This window comes from Tinamus guttatus, unplaced genomic scaffold (genome assembly GCF_059628265.1).
Source record: "Tinamus guttatus ecotype Peru unplaced genomic scaffold, ASM5962826v1 Tinamus_guttatus_pri_ptg000202l, whole genome shotgun sequence".
Lineage (NCBI taxonomy): Eukaryota > Metazoa > Chordata > Aves > Tinamiformes > Tinamidae > Tinamus > Tinamus guttatus.
In genome coordinates this window covers 803,024-829,567 of record NW_028288736.1, presented here as the reverse complement: position 1 = coordinate 829,567, position 26,544 = coordinate 803,024, and the positions used below count along the sequence as shown (strand labels likewise).

At 37.6% G+C, this 26,544-nt stretch overlaps 1 protein-coding gene across 19 annotated transcripts in view; it reads right to left on the bottom strand.

Annotated features, from left to right (window-relative positions):
• Window positions 1–26,544, bottom strand: part of CAMK2D (calcium/calmodulin dependent protein kinase II delta) — a 137,832-nt gene that overhangs the window by 42,731 nt on the left and 68,557 nt on the right. For 13 of the 19 annotated variants that reach the window (XM_088523995.1, XM_088523997.1, XM_088524001.1 and 10 more), the window contains exons 4-7: window positions 17,012–17,066; window positions 8,920–8,985; window positions 6,268–6,340; window positions 485–587 (exon numbers count right to left, since the gene is read on the bottom strand). In XM_088523995.1, the coding sequence (XP_088380121.1) occupies window positions 485–587; window positions 6,268–6,340; window positions 8,920–8,985; window positions 17,012–17,066 (297 nt within the window). Of the gene's footprint in view, window positions 1–484; window positions 588–5,273; window positions 5,347–6,267; window positions 6,341–8,919; window positions 8,986–17,011; window positions 17,067–26,544 lie in introns of all 19 variants that reach the window. The other 6 variants (XM_088523996.1, XM_088524014.1, XM_088524009.1 and 3 more) reach the window with 1 other exon arrangement.

Below are 26,544 nucleotides of genomic sequence, written 5' to 3'. Positions count from 1 at the left end.
AAATTCTCTCTTCCTCCCTCTCCTTACCAGTATTGCCATGCTGGAAAAATCCCCAATATGAACACAGCTGTGCCAATAAAATGTCTGCCAGTTTATTTTATGCCATTTGGCACAGTGATTTAGCTTTGACAGTAAAAAGGGGGCCATGAGGCAGAGCCTCTTCTTGTGTAAGCAAGCTCTCAGATGTGGAAATTAGCCATAAGTCAGCCTTGAGATCTTATTTTTTTCTTTTCTAAAGCAAAGAAGGTCTGCTGCCAAGCTCTGCTTAATCCAGTGAGAACTACGGGTAACATTTTTGCCTGTAGGAAAAGGTCTAAGTATAGCCAGGTATAGACACTGAGCTATGAACAAAACACTCATTAGACCTATATATCAAGTTATCATACAGCTACATGTTTCACATTAGGGTGAGAGATGGGAGGTTTGTGAGGCTTAATGGCAACAAAGAATAAATGGTAAAATAAATAAAAAAAGATGTACTTACCAAACCAAGCTTGTTGTTCTCCTTGGACTTCTATAGCCAACCCAAAGTCCGCCAGTTTTACTGCTGCTCCCTTGGATTTGCTAGCTAAAAGCAAGTTCTCAGGCTTTATTCAGAGAGAGAAAAAATTGACATGAAAAGATAAGTAAATATTTTTATACATTTTTTCACTTTCTTAATCTGGAAAAGAACAATTACTTAGAGAAGAGAAAAAAACATGCATTTTCTCCGTAAAAAAACCCCTGTACTTTCCACTCCTACTGGGGAAAGACCATCAGTCTTTGTAACTGGTGTTCATGATCCCTTATGATGGCAAGGCTAAGGGCAACATGCAGACCTACAAAAGAGCTACGTAGACTGGAATGGTCATATAGAATTGCTAAGCTTGTTTGATAATAGAACAATTCTGAGAGTATTTAATAGTTCAGTACCAGAAAAATGCAGCAGAAAAAAATAGAGATATCCTGTATCTGATGACTGCCTTAATTTGCAGGATTGCAAACTGCATATTTTAACTGCAACTGTCAAACAAACAGAGCATAAATGCATTTTCCAGCACAGCTTACCAATAACATTGTTTTTATGATCGTATTTAGAGTGCAAGTGTATTTACAGCCCCAATCTTCCAGCAAAAGCAGCAAACCCATAGTTCTGCTTACATAGAACCTACAACAAACACCACTTTTTGAAGGTGAAATAAATTAGCAAAAAAAACACGACTGCTTTTTTTGAGGGAATGTCTGTCACAACTGAAAGCAAATGGTACCATATATTTATATAGTGAAAAATAAAGAATTTGAATATTACCAATGGTGTTCATTCTAGTGTTCATAACAATCCTCCCAACTTCAGTTTGCAAATACGCCAAACATAAATTGTCCAAACATAACTATATTCTTTGAACATTAACCTTTCTCACAATTTACAGAATACTTTAGAATCCAATATATAATTTCAGAAAACTGTGAGCTCCAAAGGCTTTCCTTGGCCCTTCTTTCTTTCTTTCCTTATAATCTCCATTACTTTCAGAAGAGGGTTTTGTTTCATATTTGTCTATAATGAAGTCTGTTTCAAGAGTATTTCAATGACTTTTCTAGGATAAATTTTTGTAGTGGTATGTCCACAAGGGAATTCACTATACCCAGCCTGGCACTGCGGACCCAATCCTGCAAAATCTTAAACCCATCCTTCATTTTAAATCCAGCAGCAATCATATAAGCTTCGAAGGGACTATTCACGTGATTACAGCTAATCCCATGCAGGTACTGATCTTGGGAACAATTAAGAGTATAAGCTTCTTTGGGCAAAGACCATCTTTAATACATCTGCCAAGTATCCATCAAAATATGCTTGAGTCCAATTAAGACCTCTTTAATTAAGAACTTTTATTAGTTAGCAATTCTACTGGTTAGCTTAAAAGGGTTTCTTTCCCCTGTTCTCATCAAACTAAGTTTCCTTCTTTCTTTTTTCCTCAGTTTGCCAGCACTGACATCACTGAGACTTCCTGACAGATAGAGGAAAGGACAAAATAACACACACTTAAAGGTGCATTTCTGCCTTCCTAGTCCAAAAGAAAAAACCTTTTTACCCTTCATAAAGACAGGTTTGAAGTAAAGAAGAATGAAAACCATTCTCCCAGCCATCCCTATCATGCAATAAAGGAGTTTTTCTTAGAAAGCTGTTACCAATAATCACTTGATGAAACTTATATATAGCATATAAAAATAAGATTTCTCAGAATAAAATTTTAGCTTTATATTATTAAAAACAAATTCAACCACATTATATCCACCACTGAAGAAACAGCTTTGAGTTCTTCTCCATCAAAATTCACTTAAGTCACATGACATTGTTTGCCACTTAACCGTACCTATTTCAATACATGGTCCCATATGCTCTTGAAGGTTTTCTATCAGAGTAGCAAAAGTTTACAGTAATTACTTCCTGGATGTACTACTTATATAAACCTCTTAAAGCAATGGCTGATCCTATTTGGCTGTGACCTTCAGCAATCCGAAAGAAGTGAAATGCCACACACTCTTGGTTGAGACACAAGTAACGTTTCACTTAGCAGAGTGCGATTCTATTCAAAATAAGGTTTTTTTTTGGGGGGGGGGGGGCATTTTCTCTTACTAAGGGGATTTTTCTTTTTTGGGTAGTTTGGCTTCTTTTTATGCCATTACATGTCTTTAACCTGCCAGCAAAAGTGCTCTACCTACACATCATTCCCACAGTATACATATCTTTCGAAGCAGACTTGCTGATTTAGCATGCCAAAAGGTATCAGCCTTTTGGGTAGTGGTGTGTGGGGCTATGCCCCTAAACAAACACAGCTGTCACTTCCAGAAACACATTAAGTAACTACCATGCATGAACTCAAAGACTGCAAGGACTGGAAAACCTGAGAGCCCAGCCAGGGTCATCAGGTCCCACAGCTGGGACTGGACAGTGTCACCTTGCATTACTGGCAGGCTGGCTGCAGTCATACATGCAGAATGGCAGGGTCAATAAAATTACTCATGAATTAATAAACATGATTTGTGCCTTACTCTTCTGAAGGTCTTTGTTCTTAGAGATCAAGTATTTATGCCTCTGTATATTTTTTCTTGAATATATCACAGCATCATTTTGTTTTTTGATTTACCTATTTAACTTCAATGGGAAATGCAAGAGGGTCATAATCATATAGTTCCACAAAAGCAGCAAGGCTGCTGTCTACCAGGGCTTGAAATTCCTACATGAAAGTACACTCCTGCCATCTGTTAAAGACAGGTTAGTTTTTACTGGATCTAGGGTGCATCATTATTGTGACCTGTACCAAGTAACGCAAACTAGGCAGCAATAAGCAGTTCCGCAGGTTGTAAAAGGCTGCCAAATCTCCTGTTTGCTATTAAATCACACTGAAAGGCAAGTTAAACAAAATCAGATTGTCTCACTCTGTATCTTCCCCCACTCCTTCCCCTTCCCAGATCCAAACATGTCCTCAGGTTGTGATCTGAGATACTGGAAAAAGTTCATCCGGTTTTGGGGCAAGTTAGGTATTTGCACCAGGTACCCATTCTCTGTGTCCTGCAGTTTTGGTCCCCTGTCTGTATTTCATTGCTCTCTTCCATTTCGCTCACTTTTTCTTTTCCTTGACACGAGGTAGTAACTGAAAAAGGATGAATTTCTGTTTCCTGAAGTTTTTACTTTCAGAAATGATATAAAGTACTAGAGCTTGGAAGAAGCAGATTTTTCTCACTGTTTCCAATTCATTCTGGAATTGCCAGAATAAGAAATCTACACATTGTCTGGAGTACAGGAACAGCTGGAATTAATACATTTGTGATTAAAAGTTTATTTTCTTATGAATGTAAGAAAGTTGCTGGAAAGCACTTCTTATTCTATCAGTTTACATAGCTACCACCACATTTTTAAAAATTATTTTTCATGCTTGATGCATAACACTGCATGTACAATGAGAAAAGAAATCTTTGGAGCAGCTGGACAAATTGGACATTCTTTCATTTGAACTTGCAACATTTTCCAGCTGCCACACAGGATATATGCACTGGACAGAGACTTAACAGTCTGATGCTGTAGAAATGTGACACAAGGAAATCCGGGAGCAAAATACATAGAAAATTTTGTTTGGGACTTTGGAAAGCACTCTGTTCTCTAAGCCTTCAGAGTGTAGCTGTTAACTATTATGTAGGACAACAATGAATAGTTTTGTAAATCAACACAGCTACTATAACAGCGTCTTCTCTGGGATGAAGGATGTCAAGAAAGAAGACAGCATTTTGACTGCAGTTATCATTGCTAATGACAAACACTCAAGAACTCATGTCTTGGAAGGAAATTCCTGCTTCCTGTAACTGAGTCAGAAGAGAAAATAAAAGAGCTGTGCCAGCAACTATTAGCACGTTTCACTCCCTTGGCCAACATGCCACTTTTCCTCTGCCTGGGTGAGGGATCTCATTTGCTTTCCATATGATCAATCTCCTTTACTCGGGATTCTGAAGCCCAGGTGCTCAAGTTAGCCCACTTCTACATCCACAAAGTTCATCATTTAACACCAGGTCTGAGAGACAAAATTGTCGATCTGAGATTTCCAGTGACAGAAAATGAACTTCACTTGTTTCCATCTCCAACATGCTTTAGATGCAGGGAATATTTCTGCAGCAGAAGTCTCCAGTCAGCTGGGAATTACCACAGTTATGAAACTGTGATATCCTTTTCAACACAAGGCCCTCCTTCTGAGGCTTCTGCTTCAGTACTAGAATTTACCTGGGAGGAGCTCAGTTCTTTGGGAATGCACATGGTAAGAACAGTGTGGGAAATCCATCTCTCTAAAGATGTTTGGTAGTCCAGCCATCTGAATAGGAACTCGAGGAGACAGAGGGTCTTTCTGCCAGCCATCTCCTAGCCCTTGGCTTTTCATCACCAAAATGTGCAACTTGGAAACATCTGTGTGCTTCCCAAGAAGCACATCAAGTCATGTTGAAGCAAGATCCTAAGCCCTCTCCCCAGAAAGCTCTGGATGTCAGAGGAAGACTGTGTATCTAATAAATACACTAAATACTTGAAAAGTAACTACTGTTTTGCCTGGAACTGACACATAAGGAAGGGCGGCTGTGCCTCGCACAGGCCAGATCCGCACAGTCGGTACCGGCAGGCCGTCAGCCTTTGGGAGAATTCCTCCGGTGCCTCCCAGGTGCTGGCTCTTGCACGGAGGCGAAGCGAGTGGGGCAAACCAAGCGCTGGCTCCCAGCGAGCAGGGCTCCCCGCCCCGGCCGGGGGCACCACTCACCTTGAGGTCGCGATGGACAACGCCCATCTGGTGGCAGTGGAGCACGGCCTCCAGGATCTGCTGAATGCAATGACTGCATGCAAACACCGGGGGGCGACCGTCAGTGCCAAGCGGGCGGCGGGGAGCGCCGCGCTCGCCCCGCGCTCGGCCCCGCGCGGAGCGGAGCGGAGCGGAGCAGCGCGGAGCGCGGCAGGGCGAGCGGAGCAGAGCAGAGCAGCGCCGAGCAGCGCAGAGCAGCGCAGCACGACGGCCCCAGGCAACGCCGCAGGGCCCGCGAGCAGCAGCAGCTCCAAGACGTGTCCTTTTTTAAAAAACGTTGCCTTTTTTTTTTTTTTTGAAGGAAAATTTTAGGAAATGTATACAAATTGACAATGTCTGCCAATGCACAGTTGCCAAGGTCGTATTAAATATTTTGTCTCCTCTGTGCTCTTTCATCCTTCACTCACTGAGCGCCCTCTCACTGTAGTGGCCGCTGAGGTAAAACCCCGGCAAGCAAGGAGCTTTCAATGAATTATTAACCTCTCCCAGCCCAATTTAGGCAGCAGCATCAGGGCTTGCCTGAGGACTCGTCATACTCCGATGCGGCAACGTGCAACCGCTTGCGCTGCTGCTGCCAGCCTGCCTGCGAACGGCAGTGCGGTTACATCTGCAAGCTGACATACATCACAGCCAACGTCCACCTCCGCGCGCCAACACAGCGAGACACGGAAACCCCTAATGAAATACCAGACACGTTCGACAGCACGGGATCAATCCAGCACCTTGGAAGGAGACACTGTTTTGGCAACCATTCCCCCTTGTGCCATGATGTATATTAGGCCTGTAGACTTGCAAACTGGAAAAAGGCGTCATGCATTATTTGCTCCTTGAGTTGTCTGGAGGGTGAGGAGAGGCAAGGGAACATTGCGGACACCCACCCTCGTCCCCTGCCCAGTGAGGGGGAAAAGAAAAAAAAAAAAAAGTCTTATCCAATTGATGGGCACCAGATACTGACCTTCAGGTCTCTGTGCACTATGCCATTTAGGTGACAATGATTAACACTTTCTAGAATCTGCTGTATACAATGACTGCAAAGATACAAGGGCAGAATGGAGGGGAGAACATTTTAAAGGCACATAATCACATCAAGTACAAAAGAAAGTAAAACTTAAAAAAAGTATAAAGAACAAAAGCAATTTCACATCTCCTGACAAGTCCTGCTTGTACACTGAACTGGAGCAAAACAATGTGGAATACAGAGATATTTCCAGCTCTAGCACACTGAAAAAAAAAAAAACAAAGCAAAACAAAAAAGTCCCCTAAAACAACCCAAAAGAAACAAACCAATGAAGACATCTAACATGGAACATGTGACACCTATTAGGCAGAATCATTGTGCTACATTTCCATTCAGCAGTACGGAAGCTTTCTCCAGTTTCCAAAAACTGCTATAGGAAAAATTAATGGGAAGCAATAAAGTACTTGGTATATCTGCTATATTTTACGAGATTTTTTAAAGTTAATATTACAACAATGCTGAAACAAGAATGTCTTCAGAAATGAAATTATAAAAAATGAAACAAACAAAAAATCAAAAGCTAAGGAAAAACAAAACATTCCCCATTTTGAATCTAATCGTTTCTTAAACTACTAGAGTAATGCCAAGTCATTCAAAAAAGAGGCATGCATTTTCATTTAAAAAGAGTCAAGCAATTGTTTAGTTGGGAGTCACTCATCAAATGGAAATCTACATTAGAAGATTGGTGCAAAAGTTTTATTTTCAGCTTAAAAAATGAATTAGCACCTGTTTTTCCATGTCCAGGTTTGCAAGTTTTGGCCAGCCTACAGTGCCAAAAAGCACAATTAAAATATTCATCTTTTACAGCACTGGAACCTTGCCAGACGTTTTTCAGCACCACAAGAACTTAGAAAAAAAAATGTAAAGATTAAATTGTGGCAGAAGTCTGTGACTAAGTAATACACAGCAGTCAGGGACCGAGGATCTGGTAGTGCTCATCCAAAACGTATTGGCCATGGAATTCAGAAGGAATGGTCATAAATCAGTAACTGGAGCTCAAACCTGAAAACCCTTTCTTATGTGAGTAGTTCACAACTCACTGAAGCGCACTGCTCGTTGGAATAAGGACTACTGGCATGAGTAAGGGCTTGCAGGAGCAGACCAGTATTATGATGACACAATATGCATCTATAAAGACCAAAACTATCTCTAAAGGGATAACACATACACTCACTATATATATATACACACATATATATACACACATGAATATATATATATATAAAAATTAGAGATGCATGACAATTATATATTGCACTTATTTGATCAAGTTTTTACTAAATATATGAATATATATATGCTATATATAACATATATATACACATATGCACAGGCTCTTCAAATATATAATAATACTAAAAGAAACATTAAAGTTTTTCCTTTGTAACCACAATTATCTTAGAAGACACAATGACACTATATGCTGGCCTTTGGCATCAATACTGAAAATCTTGCCTGATTCAAGATGTTGAAAGCACTCAACTATTTGTGAAATAGTTGTACATCTGTCTCCCTGCATCCTGTCCCATGCAGCCTGTCTTCCTGCATCTCACCTTAACTACTGATCTACTTTTCTACAATATGCTTTATTATGTCTTATTCTAGGTTTAAATGCTTAAAGTAATGATATTTCTACCATTTCCCTGGAAATTTGACTATTAAACAGCATGTGACACTTCCTAACTTCTAGCCCAATTTCTCATTTGTTCATTATTAACCTACCACTGTTGTTATAGACACTTAAGGCTTTCCAGGCATCTATTACAAATTCCTAACACAAAGGAATAGCTGAAAATTATATATACTGAATATGTATCACTACTGGCACGTGATTACACACAAAACCATGATGATTCTTTAAATTTACTTTGAGAGTAATTTTCTGTAAACAGTGCAGCACTATGACAAATTTTATTTAAATAAAGTAATGGATCGCTGTGTTTAAGATTTATTATTAAATAAGGGCAAAAAGACCCTGAAAAGGAAAAAATGGCCCTGCTACTTTGTATTAGCATGCAAACATGATAATACTCAACTGGTTCTTCAATTTTTGAAACAGCACTTGCAGCAAATTACTAGAGATTTCAGGTTTGAGCATAGACTGTGAGATGCCCAGACTAATTGCTTATTCGTGAAACACAACAAAGGTCTTTAAATATGAAAATGAAATTAATCTTTCTGGATTCAAATCAAATGCAGTATTTAATATAAAATTATTTTCAAAACCAACATGCAGTTCAACAAATATGAGAAACCCTGGATGACAAAGCTGTAATGTTAATTCCAGTTTACAAAAAAGAAAACTGAAAGATATTTTTTTTTCACAGGCTAGCAAAGGTTTAACAAATTTTTGTTTGTTAAAACATAAAATTCCAGCTTTTTTAGATCAGCAGACAGTTGATTTTATGAGTTTTCCATCACACAGTCTTGAGCTCAAAACTTCAAAACTCTTCCAAGCCTGAGAGAACTCTAGGAGAAATCCTAGAGTCCCAAATACTGTGCTACTCTAACTGATGCCAAACACCATGCGATACTTAAATAACAATGCTAGAATTACAAAGGGCAGCATGAGAAAAATAAATGACTTACCTGGCATCTGCTTCACTGTAATATTCTCTTGCAACTATATCTTCAAACAGTTCACCTCCGGTGACTCTGTTAACAAAAGCAAGATAGGCAAGGAGATTTCAGAAGTGAAAACATGCATCTTAAATGTAGCTTGACAGGGAGAGGTCAGGAAAGAATAACCAAAATATTTGTACAGAAATGAAAGAGGTCTTGACAGCAGTGTGGAAGAACTGCATTCTAAAGTTTGTCAATCTAAATGTTAGATGAATAACAAGGTTGTGGTGGAAGAGCAATCAGAACTGTCAAACAAAAACAAAGCACTACAGCTTACTGGGCAAGATGCCAAAACTGAGAAAAAAATCTGTTAAGAGTAAGCAATAAACCTACATGAATGAGAGGGTATTGACCAACAAGGAAAGCTGTAGATCAAGTTCTGAAAAGCTCAAGATAAACAGAGAACTGCAACCACCAAGCTGCAGTTAAAGGAAAATTCAATAATCGTAAAAAATGGAAAGGTCTTCAGGTGTAGATTGAAACACAATAGAGACAGAATCCATGTGCCAGCCTGACTGGAATTTTGTTGTTGTTGCTAAAGGGAGAATTACTGAGTAGGAGAGAGAGAGATGTCAGTAGAAGCAGAGTATCTTAATCAATTTAATGGCATTTTGGACTTTTATTTTTTTTCTTTCCTTTTTTTAAAAATATTTTCAACTATGCTTCTGTCAAGAAAGGAGAAATACTTTAGTGAAGTCACCAATTACATGAAGAGGCACTAACACTACGGAAGAAGAACTGTATGATCCAGAAGACCAGTAATAGAAGTAAAAACAAATAAAACTGCTATTAGTCAATCAAAGGAGGGCAGCTCAGAATAAATGACCAAAAGGATGCTGCCATAGTCCCAAGAATGCTTTTAAAATAACAGTCACAATAACAGTTTTTTTTCCATATAGCAGTAAAATCACTCCACAAATATCGTATGCCATTCTGGTAACTCATGTTGAAGGAAGGGGAATGAAAACAACAATATCAGCAGCAAATTGCTACTAGACTGTCCATTCACTTATTCATCTTATTCTCTCAGAGGAAGCACAGCTAGCATAGCTCGACAAAACAAAGTTCAAGAGGGCTATGGCAACTTTCTAAAAATAGATATTGAAGACAGGGAGCATAAATACTATAAAGGAGAGCTGTGGGAGACAATGCTGTCACAATAATAAGTGAGTATAAAATACTCGTGAGTAAATATAGGCCTAAAAGGTTTCTAACTATGGTATAGCTGCAATAAATAAATAGTATTTGCCAAAGGAACTGACAGGTGCTCTTTTAAGATGATGATTGATGAGCTTTTTAATAAACTCACAAAACTTGGCTGCCAGTGCCAGCAAGAGATTGGGCTCAGCGAAACAGGAGGATCTTTCCAGTTCTGCACTCTACATTTTCTTTTATTGAGGATACTGGCATACTTTCCCAGCTAAATGCACATCTTAATGTATTCAGATGCTGTGTTTGACTGCTGAAAATAGATGCAGGCCCTGAAAGGCACAAGACGTGCAGCACCCACCTGCACAGCCTCAACAGTGCGCCTTGTACAGGACACATGAGTTAGTCTGCCTCCTCTTTCCCAAAACCTCAATCCCATGAAATATCCATATTTCAAATACCTTCTAAGAACAGCTTCTCTATAGTACAGTCTGTTGTTAACAAATTCCCAAACTTAAGGGAGTGGGCTACAATGAACTTGGTAAAATTGTTAAAATCTGCCCAATCACCAACATCTCTACTGCATACAATTTTTTTTTCAAATGTCAAAAATTAGAAGTGAGAATATCTGGAATGTTCAGAACCAAAATATTCATTTTCAAATTGCTGTAATAAAGAGTTCAATGCAGTTTCCAGTTATTTAGTCATATTAGATGAGGACAGAAATTAAATGCTCAGCCAGTACCACAACTCTCTGAGAAAGAAGGTCGAACTTTTTGCTTTCTTTTATCCATATATATTTGGGGTTTCATCTCTTCCTGAGTTCACACCTTACTAACTTCAGAAAGTAATCACTTTCTTATAACAGAAGGCTATTTTGTACAAAAGTCTGCAACAAAATCTGCAGGAAGCATAATAACATGCTGCCTAATTTTTACTCTGTCACTCTTCTTTCGACTTCTACCTTCCAGAAACTGGCGTCGGTTGCTGTAATACAAAATGCTCGATTGAGGCATATTTTGACAGTCTTGAGATCATCTTTTTCATACACATTTTTCATACTACAGTCTTGGTAAAGAGGAATAATTCTCATTTTGTGAGGAATGGAAAAACAAAAGCATCCTTTGATGTTACTCTTCTGAAATGCTCATTTGTCATCCAAGTCAAAATGAAAATATGAAAAAATAAAACACAAAGTTTTTGTCATCAAAGTGAGCTGCACTGGAAAGAACACCAAGTAGGTGCTTGTTCTACTCATGCACAGAAAAAAGAGGAGGCTTTGCACTCTTACTTGCTGACACTGAACACTTGCTGGTGTTCATAATCATTGTTAGAAGATGAAAAAAGCAAGAACAGAACAGGTGAATTTCATGCTGACAAGCAAAGAACAATTCCCACACACTGTCACTTTAAGAGGCACATTAGGAGAAACTGCTAAAAGCCAGGCAGATGCCTGCAGCAATAGGTTGTGCCGCTGCCCAGAGAGAGTCTGGGAGCCACCCGCAGCTTCTGGGCCCTTACTCTTAGAAAACTCTTAATAGCATTAGCAGTATAACTGGTCTTAGTATATTATATGAACTGACAATGTGTCCTTGTAGCAAGGGAGGTCAAGTGCTTCATGGTATTACCAAGAAGAAGGGCCAGTAGGTCGAGGGAAGTGATTCTTCCCCTGCATGTTGGCACGCATGAGACTCAATCTAGAGTACTGTGCCCACTTAGGGGTTCCCCAATACAAGACAGACAATGACATCCTGGACTGAATCTACTGGAGGGCTACTAAGACCGTTGGAGGACTAAGAGCACATGATGTACAGGGAAAGACTGGGAAAAGAAGGTTTGTTAAACATTAAGAAGAAAAAACTTCAGAAGATCTCTGCTGCATACAGCTCCTAACAGGGTGGATACAAGAAGACAGGATCAAGGGCTAGAACATGGAAAAATCCAAACCAATACGTTTTTTTCATTGCTTATTACTATACTTTATCATATACATGTTTCCCCAAAGAGGTTTCGTCATCTTCATTGTTGAAGATGTTCAAAACTTGACAACCCCCTGAGCAACCTGAACTAACTGGACCTGTTTCAAGATGAGAGCACAGTCTTCTACAACTTACACCATTCAATGATTCTGTATATAAGGAACAGAACAGTTACCAATGATTACTGTTGTCCCCCATGCAGTTTAATACCAAGACAGCTTCAAAGTATTCCAGCTTCTTCTTAGACATCATTTTGCTAAGTGTATTTTCACCTGTATCTTTAATTATAACATATGCTGACTAAGGATGGACTTAAGATATCTAGCACAAACATAGACTATACAAATATAAGAGGTCTTTGGTCATGGGTTTTGCTTGCCTACTGAAGGGCTGAAATGACCATCACCTGAAATTAAAGTTCATATACTCTTTTAAAGAATGCATGACTCAAGTGTTACTGTGTTGTTACCACTAGGAGCATCAAACTGACTTATGCGGAGACGTGTGCCAAAATCCAGGAAGCACTGATCACCAAGTCCAGAAACACTTGGACTGGTTTTTGAAATCCAGTGACATAAGTAAATTAAAATATACTATATCTATTACTTCCACTGCTACTTCTGTTTACTTTTTTCTAACAGCTTAACTAACAGAAAACTAATACACCATAGAGAAAAAAAAAAAAAAGTGTACTTCACAGGTAATCTAATCTGTCAGTATAGATTAGATCTCCAGCTATACACAGACAGCCTATGCACAGCGTAAAGGAAGACTGTATAAGGAAAGGATAAACAGAAAAAAAAATTGACTATGCACTAGAAAGTTGCACAAACTGCTGCCAAGCTCCCCAGGAGATTAAAAGGCAGGAAGTAAATGTTATCTGAAGGCCTTTCCGCTGCAGGTATATTGCCAAAGTCCATGAGGTCCGAGTTCATGACAGGACATTCGTTAGAGTGGCTCTGGTAACTTCAGCCGTAAAAGTTTCAACAGGAACTAGTTCTCACAAACTGTTCTTGTTATTTTCTAAGCTTCTGAAGAGCTTAGTAACAGAAACAAATGAAGCATTGGGAAGTACATGCACCATGTAGAAAGCAAGGCCCTCTGCATCAGGTACGTCCTGGATGCAAGTGGAAGGATTTCACATACAGAGTCTGTTATATCCATTTAAATCTCCAGGCAGCCTTGTTAAGAAGAAGAATCTTTAACTGCTCCTTTCAAAAGTGCTTTTTGACTGACTTTCTATACATGCTGCAACAAATCACTGCACTTAACAATTTTAAATGTCAAATTTTCATTGCAAACATTTTAACAACACATTACACAAAAATATTTACTTCATGTGCCATATTTAATTTGTTAGAAAAAAAAATAGATATCAGCAAATATTTAAATGGCAAACAGCAGGTTCTCAAATTGGCAAGGCTAATACACATCTTCTGCAGACGATCACATTAGCTTTGTTTCTTCCTGGCTTATATTCCTTATTTTTTAAGCTGCTTTTGTAAGTTAGGTGGAAGATAAGAAAACTACCACAGCCACGTATTTTTACATATATGTGACCTTTATCCTTCTGAAAAAAACAAAACAAAACAAACAAACAAAAAAAACCCAAAAAACCACAAAGGTTCAGGCACTTACCCTAGGCAGAGATTTTTCTGCAATTAGGCCTTTTAAAATTTATTTTCCTTTCTTCTGTACACTACAGTATCTCCACTTGCAATTCTACAGCAATGCTGGAAGTCTCAATGTACCAATTGTTGTATCTCAACAAGTGCATTAAAAACTGGAGACTACAAGAAAGAGAGAATCTAATTGACTTGCATAAAAAAACTTCAAGTGCTGCAGCTGTTCCCATTCAGATACAACAATTAATACTGACAGAACTGATTGCATATGAACTCATATAACATCATTAACATTGAAAACAATCTCATTTGTACTTGGTGACTGGAATGGGTCGATGTAAAGAGAGACAAAACTACAACTGCCTTAGAAAAAACGGGATGAGAAGTAGGGAACCTTATGCGGGCCATTACTAATTCTGCTGTGCATATTTTGTCACTCTGAAAAAAACACTTCATTACATCTTGCAGCAGAAATATGACAGGAACAAGTCCTCTGCTTGGGACAAGCATCACAGGAAGCTATCACAGTTTATTTTCTAAAATACGTGGAACCACACTGACAGAGCAGTAACCAAATTCCCAGACAGCACTTTCATGGAGTCCTTCAAAATCTCTACTTTCCTGCTTAAGTACAAAGTAACTACCAATGCTCCAGAATTACACTGTCATTTACATATTTCAATCTTATGTTCAGAGATAGAGTCAGCAACCAAGGGCAAAAAAAATGTACAGAGCATATCAAATCATTACTTCAGTGCATGTATTTTTTTTTCTTTTAAATATGCACCACTTCTCACAGGAACACCCCTATCCTACAAATAGAAAGAATTTTCTTACTATCAGAAATCACACTTTTCACACATAAATGTGTAGAATCCATACGGATTATAAAGGACTTCCACCTTCCCATTTTTACATTAGAACTCTTCACCCAAACGCAAGCCTGTAACACAGTATATGAATCACCTTTTGGTTTTTTTCCTCTCTATCAGTGAGGTAACACAAATGAGGCAACAGACTTGTTCTTCAGATAGCAGACATCTCTATAACACTAACTCTATCAAGATTATTAGGAATTGAAAACAGAGAATGACAATCACTATATTCAAAGAAAAGCACGGTTCCCCTTCCCCTTCTCATGTGGGATGTAGTCTCAAGGGAATTTCTAAAGAAAGAGTAGCACCAAATCCCACACAGTCTGGAAGAAATCAGTAAGATAAAGACATGATGGCATGTGTAGGTGGAATGACAATGTTACACCACAGTCAAACTCCTGTTGAAAAAAAAGTAAGTAAAAGCATTTACTTGACCTTCATATTCAAACAGTATTTATGATGTTCTCTTTTTTTTTGACAGATCTTTAATGGACATTTAAATAAGGCACAGGAGTACATACAAAATTCAGTAAAAAAAGGTTTCATTAATTCGGATTAGTGAAAATTAATCAGTATTAGTGAATATTAAAACAATCACTTCTTAGCTCATATGCAAAATTATCACTAAGCAGCCACCCCCTACTAAGTAAGCAAAATCTCTTCAAGAATTTATCATGTAGCTTTTACAAAGACTACTATCAGTCAGTACAGCAACCGCAACCACCTCACTTTCAACTTTTTCTCTTTTGCAAAATAATTCATTTTGACAGAAAACCAGAACTACATTATCAAGCCAAAAAAGTGTCCATAAATACTAATGCCTTCTTTAAGAGGGTGAAAACAAACAAACAAAAAACAACCAAGGACTGCTTCAGATGTCAGTGTAGGAGTCCATACACATGGAAAGTTAGGAATAAGACTAACAGTGAAATAGAAGAAAATCCATTCCAGTGCAGAATGTTTGGCAGACAATGTTTTTTTTTTTTTTTTTTTCTGGCAGGATAGTGTTTCTCAGTTACATATTGCTTTAATGTTGGTATTACTGCAGAATAAGGCCTTCTATTTGTTCTCTAAAAATCAAGATATATATACAGATATCTACGACTTTGATGTTGCATAAGTGCCACTGCGATCATAATCTCCTGAGATATGTCTGGCATTATGTATACAATTCAAAGCTAAAGCGCGCTAGGCGCAGTTACAGCAGGCCATAGTTTCTAACAGTACATGGTGCAGCAAAAAGTAAAAAGCCTCTCAGTTTATAGCAAGGATATCATCTCTAGGACCAGGTATTCCACATCTATTTCTTGGGAATGATCAGGATTAAGAACATTTTTTTCACTTCCACATAGAAAGATTTCCTTTATATACGTAAGCTTAAAAACAAATACCACCACCAACAGCACAAGAGCGTACAGGGAGCAAGTCTGCATGCTACGCCCCGGAGCATTTCTGACCCAATAGTCTGAACACTTATCTGGGATATACCAGTCAGATACAAGTTATGCCCAATTCTGATCAGACTACTGAACCCTGAATTCCTTTACTGCACACAGACTAACAATTCAATATTTCTATACTGCTAGTACAGTCCTGTCCTTCACGGGGTCTTCACAGATTTCTTTAGTCAAAAACTATGCCAGAAAATTGGAAGAAAGAGAGGAGAGATTTCACATCCATATACAGCCCTGGAAAAATCTGCAGCTAAAACAGATTGTTTTAATTTAAATAAAGTCAGTTTTGCAAAAAAAATGCTAGCTACGTTTGCCCATACCCAGAACCAAAAGCAGTAACTTTCCACATGAATGGAAAATTCTGCCTGTCCCAGAGAAGAATTAAGAACTTCAGTGCTTTAATTTTGTTTTCAAGTTAAGCACTTGTTACACATACTTCAACCTGCCGAAAACCCCTTCCCTTCTTTTACTATATTATATAAAAGAAACAAGCTCCAGCTCAACAAAATGCATGTTTTTTTTTCTCTCTTTCTCATATACACACACACACATCCACACCATATGAATACAGCTTCCAGGAGAACATGGAAACAAAAGGAGAAATAATACAGAAGTTTCCTTTCTATAAGCTGATCATTTTATATTCGGACCGGTGTCAAAACTCAAATAATCCTACGCATCAGTAAAACCCAGAATAAAATATTCAGATAGTCTTTTTCTCTCTAGGAAACTCAGGCTTATTTTTCAATCCAGCAATGGGGATTTTCTGTGAAGAAACAATTCCTTTACATGTTTACTTACACTTACACCTCCTTCACTGGACAATAAACTTGCAGCAAATTATTTTTTGACTCATACATTTATAATCTGACCAACTCGCCGCATCATAACTACACATTTATCTTGTGAAGAATTTACATCCAAAAGCTTTTAATACCACATGCCCAACATGATACATATGGAAAATACATACTTACAAGTCAAAGACTAAGTAATGGAATCCTTCTTCTGATATGCTGTCATGAAGCCGCACTATTAAAGGGGGGGAAAAAGAAAAAAAGCAGTCATATTATACATATCTTTCATGTGTGTCTTTGATTTGGGGAGAGGGAAGAGGGATTTTAATTCTGTTGTAGAACTGGTGTTGTACATGTTCTCATCTGCTTTTCAAAATTCTCTCCCCTACAAACTCTTTTTTTATGAAGTGATATAAACAGTGACTCCATAGGACTGTACATGCTGCTCCTCCTGCACTAACTGGAAAGGAGATCAGTGACCTGCTTCGCTTCTGCCGCAGAAGCGTGCTGAAGTCATTTCCTCTCACTCCTACAAGCGTGCACGCTTACACACACGGGACACTTCCCTTCGTTCTGAGTCACGGCTAAACAAATACTAAAGCCACAATCAGACACTATTTAAATATATTTTCTTAACATTATTTTTTTCCCCCTCGGGGGAACCTTTGATTAACCTTCTATTACCTTAATCCATATTCTTCATGTGATAAAACTACTTTCTCAGTGGCATTACTACTTTAAAATTGTAAATAAGGCAAGAAAAAAAGATCCATTAATCATAGCAGAATATATACTTCAAGTGCTATGTTAATAAATAACCAAATCAGACAGTATATGCTGATTTTACAAGAGAAAGCATTCCCTGATTTGAGTTTTAACAACCCAAAAGCATTTAACTGTATTAAAAAGTAAAAGCAGAATACAAACATATACAAGCATACTTTTAATTAAATGCCTGTACTTTTAGATCATTTGTTTCAAATATTTAAACAAGTTAACTTGCCAGGCAATAACTAGTTTCACACTAACATGTAGTCAAGTTACCCTAATACACAAGTCATGCATATACTGCATAAAAATATTGTACACTTGAAAGTCAGTTTTCTGTTCCGTAGAAACATCTTTCTCCTCTAAGTAATAACACGCTACACTTGCAGGTGAAAATGAAACAACCTGGTGCAACTGTCATTTATTCTGCCCTTAAAAACAAACAACCTGCCCACCCCCATCCTATGAAATAAGGAAAGGGTCAGTATAGCAAGAAAAGAAATATTGAAAATGTCATGCGTATTTTCTAGGTTTAGTTACATCTCAGGAAAGCATGGAATTAAACCCCTCGTGTCAAGTTTTAAAAAGCCATTAAATTCATTTATGGAAGCAGACAGCTAAAATAAATCAAATCATCAGGCTCCAAACCTAAATACATGTGAAGCTGCTCACAAGAAGAAATTACACAAGCAAGGAGCTCATGTGTTTTTGTTTTTAATACTTGAAATAGCATTTTCCAAAGCAAACTTTCCTACAACACATGCAAAATTTATCAGTGGTTTGATCCATAACACTGCCACTTATAGAACCAAATTAAAAGTCAGGCTACCCTAAAACCACTTTACTTTCAAAACTAAATTGATGAAAAAGTGCAAGAGAAGGACTTTCAGATTTCCCCTGATGGTAGCTTTAAATATTAATCCTTTTTAATGCAATACATGAGATTAAAAATAAATCAGGAAAAAAATCACTTAAAAAATCAAATAAATATGTCTTTTTTTCTTAGCAATATTTTGCCTGAGGAAACATCTTGTGTTTACACAATACTGAAGAGAAAACCAGCTCTTGGCTGACTCACTGCCCAGAGCTTGTGATGATTCCAAATTCCAGTAGGTCTAAATCAGAATTTGTGGTTTGTTTCTGTGCTCAAGGCTTATCTTATTTATACAAAGTACAAGCTTTGAGCATGAAGGACCAAGGTGACAGAATGTTGCTACAGAAGAATAATTCCATTTTAGGAATTCGAGGGACATATAGATTAGAAAATTAGAAGATAGCTGAAAAATACAAAATGCAATTGGTCAAAAACCTAGGGCAAACCTGAAGCGTGAGAATAACTAAATACTAACAGCATAACAACAGTAGGAAATATGAATCTTCCAAATATTTATGCTAGTGTATTTTTAATGTATCTTTAGGAAATATCACTCCATTATTTATTTATTTTTTTTAAACGTATTTATTGTTGAGGTCTGCGAGTCCAGATTTCAATATCCCCTAATGTCAGCTTTTTAAGCAGACTAAATTTGGGATGAGATATAATAATATCCTAAAACTACAGACTTAGGATTGATAGTTACCAAAAATCTTGCTTATCATCAGACAGGCAATATTAATTTTTTTTTCTTAAATACTCCACAGTGAACACATCTACTTTGGCAGCATTGCACTACTTTATAGAACAGTGTCCAGGATACTAGTGGTGAATCATTACTCAGATAGTGAGTCAGGAGTGGGAATTATTTCAGGCCTTTGGATATGAGATGTAGCGTAACCCTAAAATAACAACGACTTGCAGAGGGCAGCCAGTACATTTTGTCTATTCCCTTCTAGAAAAGCTTAAAACTTTTCAAGATTTAATACATAGTAAACCATACCCTTTGGTAGTAACTGCATGTTTCTGAAATAGACCAGTAAGAAATCAAAGTAAGGTTTTTCTGTGAACATTTTTTTGATTCACAGCAGCATTCCTCTCCCAGCTGTTTGCTTAGAACACCCTAATTCATCCAGGCAGAAGGCTTTATATTAGAATTCTCTGTTGGGTATAGAGATGAGAGCTACCAAGTATTTCTTGCCAGGCAAGAAGATTTCTTCCAGCAGAAAATGCTTCGCCCATTTGCAGATGAAGCAAACGACTGATCTCTTATTATCACCCTATTTTAGTGCAAAAATTTTTCTTGAATGCATTTATAAAAAAGTTACCTCCTTGGTAAGAATCAAGTCAACACAGATCTTTCATTCATAGATCTCTGTCTTTAAGATAAAATTCTCCAACTGTGACCCTGAAGCGGTCACACTTCACTGAAGTCACCGGAGAAGCCTAAGATGAATTCCTTTACCTGTGGTCCAAGGGAACTGCAGCCAATTGCAACCCCCCCCCCTTTTTTTTTTTTTTAAAAAAAAAAAAAAAAAAAGGCATCTACACCTTGCACTGCAAGGGGTAGCTACACGGACGCGTAACCACATAGTAAATACTTAATATTTTTAGACTGAAATGGTCTGAAATACAGCGTTACAGCTACATTACACTGATGTTCGCAGCTCCACATAGAACAGTGGCTTGTTTTTACTATTTCAGAGAAGCACCTTTCCAGAGCCAAGAGGCATCTGTGACATCCCTGTTACTAAGCATGGTGCTACGTGAAGAGGCTTCTAGAGCTTCACTGCCTGCCTGAAACGAGAGACATTCTCATTCTGTCATCTAAAAGAGGGATGCCGAACACTACCTCCCTTCTGATTTGAAAATAACTGGAATTTGAAATGCTGGGCAATGTTTCTTAGTTCAGTGAGGCTATTTTTCAACTAGCCAAGCTCTAGCCTGACCTGTCAGTGGGAATTTCTTCAAGGATCACATTCTTTCTTTTCCTTTCCTCCCCTAGTGTCTGACTCATAAGTGAGAGAGGTCAAATCCTTCCCTGAATCAGCATCACATGCCTATGATTGCCTGAAGCAGTCAGGGAAGATCAAAAGTGTCTTTTGGCAATTGCTTGCTTTGGAATTGTCAGTCAGTTCAAATACAGCTATATGCCATTTACCCTGCTAGGTGAATGAAAACCCTAAATACTCACGGAGAGAGGAGCAAAATCTCTGATGAAGACGGGACAGCCTAAGAATCTGGAGCAGAGGGTGCACAACAGCAAAGAGGCCAGTCCAGGAGGGATTGCAGCGCATCCTCTGTGCAAATAGTCTGCAACTCTGCTCTGCACTAGAAAGAGTAAGGGATGTGGTGGAGGCAATTTGGGAAGCCATTTGCAATAGCTTAAGGGGTGACTCACTACAAAAGGTATTGGTGTATTCTAATTCAAACCTAGCCATTTCTTTACACAAAGTACTAGGCAGGATTCAGGCAAGGCAAACTAAAGAGAGCAATTACAAAAATTACTCACTTCATATAAAAAAATCCAATCAGTAACCCACACTGCAACTCTCTTCAGAGACAAAAAGCATTTAACAGTGCGTTCAAAAATTTCACTTATCTTTTGCGTGAGAAGACTTCAGTAAGACCTAATTATCATTAATTGGAGCTGGGTCGTCCCTGAGTGTTTCATGAGTGCTGTCAGAAACAGGCAGTTAGATGGTGGAAAGGACACAAGACACTAGCTTTTTTCCTCCTTCACGCTGTACTACTATTCTCCTCCATGGATTAGAGAGTTGCGAAACACACCTTTGACACAGAGGCTTCAGCAAACAACTTGAAATACTTGATAGAAAGTCAGGAAGCATAGAGTTTTTTCTATTTTCAATTTGAAAAATAACTACAAACCTACTCAGCCACTACTATTTCTCCCTGGCTTCAGCACTAACTTTCATCTGAGGGAGATGGTCACCAGTCACCAATCTATAACAATGGTTATAATTTAAAGAACGCTTACCAGGTTCGTACTTAGTCACCAATTTGGGCAAGCTCCAATAAGAGAAAAAAATGAAATTATCTTCTCTATTTGGCTTTTTGGGCCTAACTGTAAAATTTTGTGTCTGTTCTACAGAATACTGCTGGCTATGATGGGCAACAAACAGGTTTATTGCCTCTTTTTTCAGAATTTTTGTCTTTAGAGAAAAAAATGTAAATTACAGAAGTCTACATACTTTCAATGTGCTTTCCTCACAAGTGCAATTCCAGGGGAATATTAAAAATGGTTATATTGATCTTTCACTTATGCGGAAAAAAATCTTCAAAAAATGAAAAGTATTTTATGAATTAACTTAACAGAATGATTTTAATCCTGGATTTCATGTGAACTGGTATCTGTTTGCCACTAAAAATCAGATAAGTGGTTGCATTTTGAAATACTGAGGTAAACCAAAGCATTAATTACCTTTATCAGTCCGTATCAGAATATATATTGGAAATGCTTTTTGGTAGTATTTGACCTGCTCACTTTTCTATATGAAAATGCCTGCCTATAAGCATTTTCTACTCTCTGACAGAGAATGTCTCAGCAAAGCTGCTTTTTTGCAGCGTGAGAGTCCTGTTAGGACTCAGATACACCAACAAAATCACCCGTTGTCATCTTTCCTACTCTACAAAATAAGTTAAGGGTAACAAGGGAAGCAAAATAAAGCTACTGATTGAATTTAATCAGAAACTCCCACAGATGCCACTACATGAGTCATTACAGCAGTGCCATCAACCAAGACTGCAGTCAAGATTCTGCCCATAGCTTTTAGTCTAGATCCACAGCTCCCAAACTAAGCACCATAAACATAGATCTCCATATGGAGGCAGAGCTCCAGATGCAAAAGCTTGTGAACCACTGCTCAAGAGTGCTGCTGGCTGCACTCAACAGACATCTGTTTCTGCTCTCCTGCAAAATCTTCTCAGCAACTTCATTCCCCTGCTTTTTTTCCTCTCACTCTCACTAGTTCTCCTTCTTTGATACACAGTATAAAGAATCCTTGCTACTAGGGCCAAATGCCTCAAATCAGTGGCGCATGCCACAGGCACAATGTTAGCCTCCAGACATTAAACTCAATTAAAATAAATAAATAAATAATAATAAAAACTCCTTAAGTCTATACTGCAGTCACTGCTATGGCTACAACTCCCACGGTCATTATCCTGTCCAGATCAGGTATTTTTCTGAAAACAACCATTTACAAGTTTCAGTAAAGCTATTAAAAAAGCAGGTAAGTACTCAGATAATCTACACTAATCTCTGCTACCATTAGCAGACTAATGCCCAGGACTCAAGTCAACTGGCTGAAATCTGAAACACAACTGCAGATGAGACCATGCAGATACAGTCCATGCACAGAGGGGACCAGAGCTGGCAGCTGTGTGGAACAGAGACCCTGCAGCTTCTGTGCAATGACAAGGTCCCAGAGAAGTGCTCAGCTCTCATCATGGGTGACCGGCAATGCTCCTCAGCAGGAACGGAAATGTCCTTTCCCCTCCCCACACACATCTCAAGCTCAGAATCTGAAATTTAGGCAGGGTGATTAAAGCTAAGACCCTGTATACCAAAGCTGCTCAGTTACAATAAAAAGAAGTTTAGAATTACTAATCAGAGCTGCTATCTAAGCAATCTGAAATATTTAGAGGCTAATCTGGCAAGAACAGTAGTACAAATGCTGAAGGGCAAGCTGATCTTGAACGACATTAAACATACAGTAACACTTTGTACATCTAAGATACTAATCCTCCCCCCTGCTGTTAAATACACAAGCAACACACAGTAGCACTTAGTATCCTTACTCTGCCTTGTGCCAGTCAGCAGTGCTGTGCTATTAACAAGTCTATGTTCAGCAACAATGAATGAATGAGGCTCTACAGCTTCCACATTCTTTAATAAAAAAAAAATAAAATAAAAAAAAAACTTTTATTACAGGGCAAGTGTATGGTCATTTACGGTCAACAACTTGTGAAAAGCCCACTTAAGCTCTGTATGCACAATGGAAAACGATAGGAAAAACAGGCATTTTAATTGGGAATACTTCAATCGCCCCCAGGGCATTGTAACATTAAATATTAACTAGCATGAACAAAATGCCACACATTCTAAAAATCCTCATTAGTGACAAACACTCCCTCACCAAAGCCCCCACACAATAAACTTCTGTATCCCGAACAAATGCCAAAATTATTTATATTCACTGCCTTCAATAAAATCCCTCAAGTCTAAGCCATGTGTAGAAGTCAGTTTTTCAAACTATTGGGTTTGGTAAAAGAATCATGCTATACAGAAAATATAAAGTCCCAAAATACATATCTATTAGACCACATTTTGAACTGAACAAGGTGGTATCAAAGCATATGGCCTCAACTTACAAACACTTTTGGCACGAGAGAAAAAGAAGAAATTCTCTTTTCATTCCTGTTGCATTAAGACTGCCACGTTAAACAGGTCACCAATAAAATGATAACTATTATAGGAAAGATGCATGTTGTGGGAAATGCCAAGGAAAGAAGAACGTTCTGTGATCAGGAGGAAGACACTGAGCTACTAATTCCCTAGAAAGAAAGAGCAGTTTATCAAGTATAAACAGATGTTTGTAGGCACAGACAAATCCTCAGCTATACATGTGTGAGCAGGCCACAAGATTGGTTTGCTATCAAGAGAAACCTTGGTTTCTGCTATCAAGAGAAATTTAAAAGCAACTGATCTAATCAAAAAAAAAAAAAAAAAAACAGAAATTCGCTGGCTAAAAATTAAATATCCTAGATAAAAATTAACTATTTCTTTAAAGAATTTAAACAAGTATTACAAAACTATTATTGTATATAAGTACTTCTCAGGGAAAACAGTTGTAATAACTTTTTTTTTTTAACCTTATAGCTTTTTGTTGCTTTCTAATGCATAATATTTGCATGTGTCCATGTATGTGCACACACATACAGGGGAGAAAACTGTGACATTGTTTCATATTCTGTGAACCTAACCATAAAGTTTAGAAGAACACACTTTTAAATATTCATGTAAAAAATAGCAAAATTCTATACAGTTTAGAAAAATAAACAACAACAGTGCACTAAAATGTAAGGACCACACACCTCTGTTTTCATTTATGATAAAATCCCTTAACTTACTGTAAGTTCTGTATTTCAAGATAGGCCAATTCCTCTTTGCCATTTAATCTCTAACCCATTAAATTTTAAGTTCAACAAGATATTTACAAACATGACAAAAATAACATTACACGAGTGATCGTAAGTCCTACAAGGCTAGCTGCGTGGATTATAGAAAAACCTGACACAACTTTTTTCTGAAAGCAAACAGGTATCTCAGCTGCCAGTGTTGATGTAACAACATCTTTTAAGTATTTTGTTAAAAACACGTAAAAAAAAAAATACTAAATTTATGGAAGAATTTCACGGAGTGCTAGCTAATAAAATGAAAATCTGTAACACAGAGATGTTATATTAATTAAAATTTAACGGGTCCAGAAACCCACAGTGCATAGATTTATGGAGGAACACTTTTATTTTTCTTTCCTCTGAAAAAACAGCCTTAGTTTTCATCTTAAAATAGGCTAGTTTTTCAGATGTGTTATCCTGAAAATGTCACTATGCTTAGGAAGTTAATCTGTTGCAAGATTCATTGCTATTTAGCAATTCAAAAAACTCAAGTGATGTAAAAGGCTGAATGGAAAACTGAAATTTACTCAGTATACGAAGTCTAACATAGTAATTAGACAAGCAAAATCGGTTCAGCAGCATCTGAAGCAGTTTTTTTTTGTTTGTTTGTTTGTTTTTGTTTTTTTTTTTACATTTTTGCCAAATAAAAATGCGGCAAAAGAAAAGGAGTAACAGACAGGCAAAATGAGTATGGAAAGTTAAAACCCTGAAAATATGGATTTTGATAGGCTTTATTTAGATATATATTTAGCATCCCTCTCTAATAGTGGATAGCTTTCGAGGCAACTCTGACTGGATCACAAGAAAATAACACCTCAGACAAAGCTGCCCAGCTGCCAAGCTAACACTGAAAACAGATCTATATTAACAGTATGTATGACGTCCGCATCTACAAAATAGGACATATTGCAGTTGTAGTCATTAAGCAGGACACAGCTTTCTTCTTGGCTTTCCTCTATTAAAACACTTCACATAGAGAAATGCAACCAATTTTATAATGATCACTCAGAGAAGTATGTCCATTTTTAAATGCTTTACTTTCATGGCAATTAGGTTTCAAATAAACTCATTTTGAATATGTTAAAGAAAAAGAAGAGCAGACAACAATATCCCAATTAAAGAAATAACAGAAAGAAATGTTAGTTACTTCTCTAGAACTTGTTCTTAAGGGAACAAGCACGTACCTATCCATTTTAAACAATGTTTTCAAAGCAATTAGCATATTATTTAAGGCACCTTTAGTAACAATCACCTTTCAAAAAACCTGGATCTAATTCCTTCAGCCAGTGGTTGCTGCAGTTTAATTAAAACTCCTGTTATTTGCCATTTTTGACTTTTTCAGCCTTAAAAGTTCACCCATTAGTTAATCAAAAATAAACGAAAAGCAAAGGTGGGAGTCAGAAAAGTAATGAAAAGTAATGCTATTTCTAAACTTTCCTGCATTACTTCACAAAATCAGAAAGCAAATGAATAAAAGGAGTCATTTACTGTTCTTCATAATTTTCTTCATACATATTTCGAGATGTGTCTAGCAAAACTAAACAGAGATAACATCTCTATTCAAGGCAAATTAATAAAATACTGGATTTGAAAGTGGATTAGAACAACAATATCTTGCAGAGTTAAGAAAAGATAAAAGATTATTTACTGATTGTCAGATACTGATCTATTAACTGTGCAATAATTCAATTATTGCACACAACTTGAATTTGATGACCACTCCTACACAATTACCCCACCTGAGAGTATTTGCAATTAATCTGAACTCTTGATTTGACTAGAGGGAATACTGGAAATACTGCACATACAAATCCATAATAAGATTTTTATGGTGTCTCAGTGCTGCAGAAGAATAATAGTCTAGGAGATA